The 8,523-nt window shown below is 55.6% G+C and overlaps 1 protein-coding gene across 9 annotated transcripts; it reads left to right on the forward strand.

Moving 5' to 3' along the window:
• Nucleotides 1–621: 621 nt before the first annotated feature.
• CDHR4 (cadherin related family member 4) lies at nucleotides 622–8,224 on the forward strand. 9 transcript variants are annotated; one of them, XM_044934391.2, is made up of 19 exons: nucleotides 622–750; nucleotides 1,132–1,316; nucleotides 1,662–1,824; nucleotides 1,902–1,984; nucleotides 2,483–2,593; nucleotides 3,204–3,307; nucleotides 3,494–3,630; nucleotides 3,888–4,071; nucleotides 4,168–4,321; nucleotides 4,555–4,648; nucleotides 4,879–5,082; nucleotides 5,163–5,302; nucleotides 5,734–5,887; nucleotides 5,985–6,205; nucleotides 6,430–6,572; nucleotides 7,068–7,124; nucleotides 7,226–7,313; nucleotides 7,542–7,572; nucleotides 8,086–8,224. In XM_044934391.2, exons 1-19 carry the CDS (start codon nucleotides 702–704, stop codon nucleotides 8,139–8,141), a joined length of 2,358 nt encoding a protein of 785 aa, XP_044790326.2. In that variant the 5' UTR covers nucleotides 622–701; the 3' UTR covers nucleotides 8,142–8,224. The 9 variants fall into 9 exon arrangements, 8 of the variants coding, with proteins under 8 accessions (XP_044790326.2, XP_006053337.2, XP_025128094.2 ...); XM_006053275.4 differs by having other exon boundaries at nucleotides 5,737–5,887; XR_006547556.2 differs by having other exon boundaries at nucleotides 7,226–7,449; nucleotides 8,086–8,191.
• The last annotated feature ends 299 nt before the right edge of the window (nucleotides 8,225–8,523 follow it).

Below are 8,523 nucleotides of genomic sequence, written 5' to 3' on the forward strand. Positions count from 1 at the left end.
AAAAGCATGTGAAGACAACCTTTTAAAAACTGGCATATAATTGTAAATAAGATGAATGGACAGCTCTTAACAGTATGGCTCTATACATGTTAAAATCTGTAGACACCTGTGTCACCCAGATCAAGATATAGAATATCACCAGCCACTTGAGGAGGCCACCTTTTGTCCCCTCCAATTGCTATGCCCCAAAGTAACCACCATTTTTATTTCTATCACCAAGGATACCTTTTGTCTGTTGAATGTAGACAGATTTTGAGAGATTTTGTTGACGGTTGGGCTCAGATTTCACAGGCAGATAATGCTCTAATGGGGGTGAACAGCCGAAGTTCAGGCTTTGTGGGGTAGCAGGCCCTGGGCCCACTTTTCCTGGCTGCGTGTGTGCTCTGTCTTCAAGAACTGCATGACCAAGACTTCCTTGAGCCTTAGTTTCCCTATCTGAAACTTGGTCTCTCTCCCCTCACATCTCCTTCACGTGGTAGTGATAAACAGGGAAATCCACTGGGAGCAGTGAAAAAATGGAGTTTTCCAGGGCTCTTAATAACCTATAGTGTCCAGAGCTCAGTCACGAGGGGCTGGGTGGGGCTAGAATCTTGGAGGCCAAGGAGTCCTGTGTTTGAACAACAGACCTGGCAACAGGGTGGCCCTGACAAAACACATCTGCCCTTCTGGAGTCTCCTCTGCTGTCACGTCTTCAGGCCACTATGGTGCTGCTCAGGCCCCTGGCGCTTCTTCTTGCTCTGGTTGTCTCTGGTGAGGAGCTGGTGGGTGGGGGAACTTCACTTCTCACCCCCTGAGTCCACAGTGGAGTCTTGCTCCCTCTCAGATAAGCTACCATGGAGGACAGTGGCTGGGAGGAACCAGGAAAGGGTAAAGATCTGAACCCCTGACTCTCATTCCTTATCTTAGCTGCTTCCTCACCCAAGTTTCCACTGTCACCCTATCCTGGGGACAGTGGGAAAGACGACCTAGACAATGAAATGAGCTGATCCGTGGTTGGATGTGGGGGACAAGGGAAGACTTTGGCTGCCTGTCTCCAAGATGTAGCCAGGCCCCAAGGCAGAAGGGAAGGACTCTGTGTACCTGGTTCCATGAGCATGGGGGTCTCTAGCTTGAATCGTCTCTTTCTTACAGAACTCTACTGCCTGTCCTGGTTCATAGATGTCTCTGAGAGCCAGGGACCTGGAGCCACCCTTCAGTCTTTCTCCTTCAACTGCTCTCCATATATACCAACCCTGGAGTTGCTCCATGTACAGCCACCCACCACCTTCTTTAACCCACCTAGCCTGACCAGGTGGCAGGGGACCTATGTGGGCAAGGTAGGGTCATGGGCACAGCTGGGGACAGTGGGGGAAGGGCAGACTCTAAATTCACAAAGTCAGAGGTGGTGTGAAAGTGATGGTGTTAGTCACTCAGTCATGTCCGACTCTGCAACCCCATGGACTGTAGCATGCCAGGCTCCTCTGTCCATGGAATTCTCCAGGCAAGAATACTGGAGTGAGTTGCCATTCCCTTCTCCAGGGATCTTCCCAACCCAGGGATCGAACCTGGTCTCCTGCACTGCAGGCAGATTCTTTACCATCTGAGCCACCAGGGAAGCCCCTAGAGGTGGTGCTGGGGGATGGAGATCCTAGGCCCCACATGGCACTGCCCACCTGCCACAGATGACCTTGAGCAGCTCAGCCCGGCTGGATGCCCTGACAGTGAACCACTATGAGCTGCAGCTGAGGTTCACATGTGGCAACCAAGTGACAGAGGGTCGGCTTTCTGTGAATGTTCAGCGGGACCCTAATCGTGACCAGTGTGCTGGTCGATTTGCCAGCCCAGGTAAGGCCAGAGGCAGCAGGTGGGGGATTGGGGGGGGCAGGCATGGCCTGAACCTCCCTTACCTCCCCTCTGGCCAGCTGGGGAAATTATTCAGGTTCGAGAAACTGTCACACCTGGGACCCCGCTGTACACTCTGCTGCTCCCAGGCCAGGGAGCCCAGGTGAGGCCTGCATGTGGGCAGTGGTGGGGGGGTAGGATGGAGGGAGATGGGAAGACCAAGGCCAGCCCCTGCCTGGCCAAGAATAGTCTGCAGAAGGACTCTAGTCTATAACGGAGCCTCTGTGGGATACATGTTCTTGGAGAGAGCCACTGAGGGCTTCCCAACCCCCAATGACTATGGCTGTTCCCATAGGGACTTCTCAGGGGTTGAGTTCTTCTTTAAAGTTCTTCTGTGTTCTAAATTCTCCAAAAAAAAAAAAAAAAATCTGAATCATTTTTACAATCCCCAGAAGAAATGTATTTTAAAAACTGAATAGTTTAAAAGCAGAGATGATTTTGGATCAGGGCCAGGGGAGCCCAGGCTAGAGTAAATGTCAGTGGCAGAGTACAGGAGATTTGAGAGTGGGCAGATACCTGTTGGGTTCTTTGGGGATTTTGACAGGGTTGCTTGGGGGCACTGTGGTAGGGAAGGGGGCCTCCAGCATCTCTTTCCTGTCAGATGAACATCACTAGTGCCCAGGACCCTCCGTACTTCCCTGGACCTTTCTCCATCGATGGGCAAGGTCAGCTGTGGGCACCATCCCAGGGACTCAAAGGCCAGGCTCAAAAGGTGAGCACGACTGGGGACCTGGCGATATCCATGAACTGGGCATAAAATGGACAGAGCCATTACCTCATGGAGGATTGTTTGTTTCTGGCCTCATCAATCATGCTGCCTGTCCCAGACATAGCCCATACCTGCTGCCCCATGCTGGCTGTCCTCCCACCTTGGCTTGGTTCTGTGCTGGGCTCTGGAGCTCTAGAAAGAAGAGGGATCCCTGGCTCCAGGAGCCCACAGTGCCCCTTACAGAAAGGAGAAAGTTCTGAGCAGTCACATAGGAAGTGAAAACTCTGAGTACAGCAGTGGGTGTAGTCTGAAGGAGACTAGAGAAGTTCCTTCTTTAAAGCTTCCAAATCTTAGTGACTGGCTCTTGGCAACTCTACGATGCTAATTTATGTCGTGAATGATTCAGATATTACTCATTTGGGGGCTGTGTGCATCCAAAGAGAAGGACTTATGACCCAGAAGAGTAAGACACAAAGGAATATCTGTCAGCAGAGTGACAGGTCATGGGGAGGAGTGAGTGTGGGGCTCCTTATAGAGGTCCTGAGGGGGGCTGGGCACACACATACAGGTAGACACACATCGTGGTTCCCTTCTTGTTTTGTGTGCATGGCAGGTCTTCCAGCTTCAGATCCTAGTGACCTTTGGACAAGGCCGAAGCTGCCGTGGGATGCTGACGGTTAAAGTTTTGCCTGTTCCCTCTAGCCAAGTCTCTTTCCCGTAAGGCTCCCCTACCCTGGAGACAGTGGGAAAGACAGGACCCAGCCCCAGGGACTCGGGAGTAGGGTTAAGGTGTAGGGCTGCAGGAGCATCCCCAGCTGGCTACTGTACCAAGAAAGACCCAAGGGAGGGGCCTGCAGACCCTGCCGGGAGCAGGTAGGAGCCAGTGCTCCCATTTTGGTCCAGGCAGCAAGCCCAGAACATCACCATTCCCGAAAACCTGGTTCCCGGAAGTAAGGTGGCTCAGGTCCACGCCCGGGGCTTCAACGTGCGCTACGAAATCGTCTCCCCGGTGCCCTGCCGGCTCTTCTCCATAGCACGCGGTGAGGGGCGTGGAGGGCGGGTAAGGGGATGCCTCTGCGGCTGGTCTAGAAGTGACCCGCAACGCCTGGAGCCGAGGCAGAACCTGGGGCGAGGTCGCGTTTGGGGGCCCGGAGTTAGAGAGGAGCCTTGGAGGCGGCGGCCAGGTGGTCAGTCTCTGCGCCCTGAGAGGTGGGCGTGGAGAGGTGGGAAGGTGGGAACGGGACTGACCTGGGGGCGGGGCCGAACTCTGCGTCTGGCGCCCTGCCACCCCTCCCAGTCGACGGCGTGGTCCGGACCACCGCGCCCCTGGAGCTAGCGCAAGCCCCGGACGCCGCGGTCACTAGGCTGCGGGTGAAGGCCTTCGAGCGACTCCGGCCGTGGGACAGCGCCGAGCTTGATTTCCAGGTGGACGTGCAGTCGGTCAACCGCTGGCCCCCGCGCTGCCTCCCAGGGCTGCTGGTGTGAGTATTTGGGAGTCTAACCTTGGCTGTTGGGTGAGAGCCAGGGTTCGCAGCCCAGCCCCAGCTCCCGCCCTGCCACCCGCCCTCTGCTCCCAGGACTCAGATCCCTGAGACCACGCCTGTGGGCACCTTCGTGAATACTTTCACTTGCACTGACCCGGACTCTCCTGGCTCCACCCTGGACTACCAACTGCTGTTCCACAGCCCTGCCAGCGCTTCCAGCCTCTGCCTGCGAGACGGAGTCCTGGAGGTACCCGGACCCCGCTCTTAGACCCACGTGTAGAGTGCTTGGACAGGAAGGGGGTGGCCCAATGGCCCCGTGGGAGTGGAGACCATGAGGGCGAGGATATGGTGTTGCAGCCAACCTGCTTTACCGGAGGGTTAGGGTAGGCTCTGTGAGAATAACCTGGCCTGAGGCAGCCCTGTGGGCTCAAGGCTCTCATAGGCCTTGGCTGCGCCTCACTCTCCTGCCCCTCTGGCTAGGTGAATGACACGCTGGACTGTGACGCTCCTGGCGCCTGCTTGCAGCATACAGCCTCCATCCTGGTGCTTGACAGTGGTCAGCCTCCGATGACCAGTGAGTGACCACACCCAGGCCTGGACATTCAGGACAGGGCTCCTCTGTGCCCCTCTTCCTGTCTTCAGGGTGGCGTCATCTCTCTCGGAAACCAATAGGGCAGGGTTGTGTCCACTAAAGACCCCTGAGTGAGCTACTGCCCACCTCCCTCCAGAGCCGCTCCCTCCTCTGACCCCCAGGGCAGGGCCGAGCCAACCAGGCCAGCTCCCTGACTTTCAAATGGCTTCCAGCTGAGGTGCCTGTGCTGGTGCTGGTGACACCCGTCAACGAGTTCTCCCCAACCTGCGTCTCACGCACATTCCGGGTTCGTGAGGATGCAAGGCCCCACACCCTGCTGGGCTCTGTGGTGGGCACAGACCTGGATTACCCCCACGACAGCATTGAGTACTCCATCTCTGGCGGGTCCGCCCCCTTTGCTGTGGACCGTCTCAATGGTACTCCCACCCCAGGGCTGGGTGGAGAGGGTGGAGCCAGGGTTGACTCTGCAAGCTGAGGCTGTGGCCCCCTCTTCTAGGGGAGGTTCGCCTCCTGGGGCCTTTGGACTATGAGCTGCAGAAGTCGTACAGGCTCACTGTCCTGCTGACTGACCACAGCCAAGACCAGGACCCTACCTGCCACCGTTCAGGCTCCTGCACCATCACCATTGAGGTTGAGGTAAATGAGCCCTGAAGCTTCAGAAATAATTGGAAAGAGTTCCTCTCCTCCCTCGGGCACTCTGCTTTTCCTCTCTGCATCAGTTTCCTCTGACTTCCCTGGTGGCTCAGATGGTAAAGCATCTGCCTACAATGTGGGAGACCTGGGTTCGATCCCTGGGTGGGGAAGATCCCCTGGAGAAGGAAATGGCAACCCACTCCAGTACTCTTGCCTGGAAAATCCCATGGACACAGTCCACAGGGTTGCAAAGAGTCAGACATGACTGAACGACTTCACTTTCAGTTTCCTGTACTGGTTGGCTGGAGAGGGTTGGGGCCTTGTTATGGAAAGTTCTGGAAACTGTTGGCCAACACCGAGATTCTGGTTGTGGTGGGAGGAGGCTGAGGGGCTGGACTGGGGGTTTGGGGGTAGGTGATCTGACTACCTTCCAGCAGGATGTGAACGACCATGCCCCCGAGTGTGAGCCCCCATTTCAGGAACTCACCGTCTACGCTCACCTGGGCCGTAGTTTGGAGGTGACCACAGTGTCGTGTCGGGTGGCCCAGGAGCCCCAGCGCCTGGCTTTCTCCTACAGAATTGTGGGAGGTGAGGGCCATAGGGGCCATGGGGGCCCTCCAGGCTGCTGGGGAGGGGCAGGCCAAGGCCAGCCATGGTCCCCTTCTTCTCCCACTCTGTTTTTCAGGGAATAGTCAGAGCCGATTCAGCCTGCGAGGAGCTGTCCTAGTGTACAACGACCTCATGTTGGGCGCCCCCTGGCCAGAGCAGCCCCATACATATGACCTATTGATCCGTGTGGCCGATGCAGGCCCCTCCACCCCCCACCTCAGCACCACGGCCACTGTCATTGTGCATATAGTGCCCTGGAGGGCCAGCACAGGGGCCACCAGCATCCACAGAACCACAGTGAGGGGGTGTCCTCAGGCCCTTGCTGGGTGGGGAGAAAAGATATAGTTTTCAAGGTGGAACAATTGGGGAAGGCATTTCAGAGGAAACTGCTGAGTGCAAAGAGTCTGGCAATACAGAGGAGAAACCTGGGGTGTGGGATGGCCCAGCCCTTGGAGGGGTTTGAAGGTTGGATTATTGGGGCGTTTTGGCAGGACAGTGGTGAAGCTGTGGCCCCATTTCAGGTGCCTTCAAGGATGACACCCCTGCTTGTGACAGACACGGAGGTTTTCTGGCAGCCGGAGCCCTGGTTTGTGGTGGTGCTGACAGTGACCAGTGCCCTTCTCCTCCTGGGTTTGGGCTGGTTCCTCAGCTGGCTCCTGCGGGGGTAGGGTTCCTATCCCTGTGCTGCTTGCCTCCCCCCACCCCCGGCCCTCACATCTGTGACAGCTGGTTCTACCCAAGACTGCCCAAATTGATGAGCAGACAGAATGATATTAAGGAGGACTGCCCTCCCTCCGGGGGTCATCAGCTTAGAGGCAGAGAGACACTGGGAGAAAGCTGTCTCCTTCGCTGGCAGAACCCAGTCTGGAATGGGATGGCTGTGGATAAGGTCAAGGGATTTAGACTCTTGAGTCTGTCATGCATTGGGTATTTACCCCTATTCCTGAGCCCTGCTTTTCACCTGAAATGTGACCTTCCCCTAAGATGCCGAGTTTCTCGTGAGCACAGGACTGAACCCAGGGGAAGATGGGAGTAACAGTGTGGCCATTGCATACGGACACAGGCTATCTCCAATAAGAGTGGCAGATGAATGGTGTTGATTCCTGGAGCCAGCAGGTCTGCTGTTCTCACTGCTTGGTCTCTCCTCCTGGCATTTTAGGTTGACCCAGGTGGTACAGACATCAAGCAAACCCACCCAGGCTTTACTGCTAAACAGGTAAGCTTCCTTTGCCTACCTCTATGCCTGGAAGTCCATCTCTGAAACTCAGGCTGGGGCTCAGAGCCCTATCCTGTACTTCTGCTCCTACTTTGCCCCAGTATCCAGGGAACTAAGGGATCCATTGAAGGGTTTGTGGAGGCCCCGAGGATGGAGACACCCCAGGCACCCAGCAGTGTCATGAGCCTGGTATGTCAACCTACCATCCTGTGCAGTGGGCACTGAGGCTGCTGCTGAGTGCCCCCTGCCAAGCCTGCCCCCTTTCCCATGGCTGGCTATCCCTGTGGGAGGGACCATACCAGCACCATCAGGATGCAGGAAGCAGGTGGGTTCTTCACCCTTTTGGGGGGGCAAGCCTCCACCTGCTCCCCATGGGCAGGGGTCACCTTGTTACACCCTCCTCATTCTTCCCCTCAGCACCATTTTGATGGCAGAGCCCAGGACTCCCGTGAGTTCCCCTTTTTCCAAACCATTCTCCACTTGGGCCCACTTTCTCTCCAGACCTCATCTCAATATCTCTGCCTACCACCAGACATCCACTATCTACTCTTTCCCTGAATAGGGTCTCTTCTCATCCCTACTCATCCTTCAGCCAGTGTTTCCCAAACACCTGGGACCCTGATCTGGTTCCTGCCTCCGGGGGGAAATGGGGGGAAAGTTGTGAGGGAAGAGGCCCCCAAATGGTCCACTGTCATCATGAATTATGGTAGAGTAATATGGCATGGGACTCAGGGGAGCTGATGTCAAGTTTCGGGGACTCATAGATGCTTCCTGTGTATCTGAGCCAGACCTCAAATGATTTGCTGAGAAAGCAGGGAGAGGACAAACCAAATCAAGGAGGAGGGAGGGGGGCGGTTCACACCAAGGGTCCTGGAATATCTTTCCCTGCCCTTAGGGGAGGGAAGCAGTGCTGCTAAAGCCAGAAAGGCCCTCTCTCTCTCCCCTGACCATCTGAGCTCAGGTACAGGCAGAGATTACCTGTTCAACACGCACACGGGAGCCCGACGCTGGCTCTGAGGCCCAGGAGCTGCATCATATTTGTGGAATTTCTTCTTCACATGATCATGTGTTTTCAAGCTGATTCAATAATAAACAAAATTACCAACAGAAGAGTCCTTGCCTGGTAACCTACATGTGGGAGAAGCTCTGAGATCTGTGCTTCCTTGTTTTCACTTGGAGGATGCCCTGTCTTGTGGAAACAAGGTTATTTTTTCTTTCAAGAAGGCATTGTACAGTGCTGATTAGTATTCTGCAGAAGTAAGACACTGTTATCCTCGTCAATGACTGAGGGGGCCTCCAGTTGGCCTGTCCCCTCAGAGGACACCTACTCTAGCAGATGGGGAGGGCCCAGGAGCCCCACCAACTTCCAGGGCAATTTGTGGACTGTATGTGGAGGTTT

Source organism: Bubalus bubalis, chromosome 21 (genome assembly GCF_019923935.1).
Source record: "Bubalus bubalis isolate 160015118507 breed Murrah chromosome 21, NDDB_SH_1, whole genome shotgun sequence".
Taxonomy (NCBI): domain Eukaryota; kingdom Metazoa; phylum Chordata; class Mammalia; order Artiodactyla; family Bovidae; genus Bubalus; species Bubalus bubalis.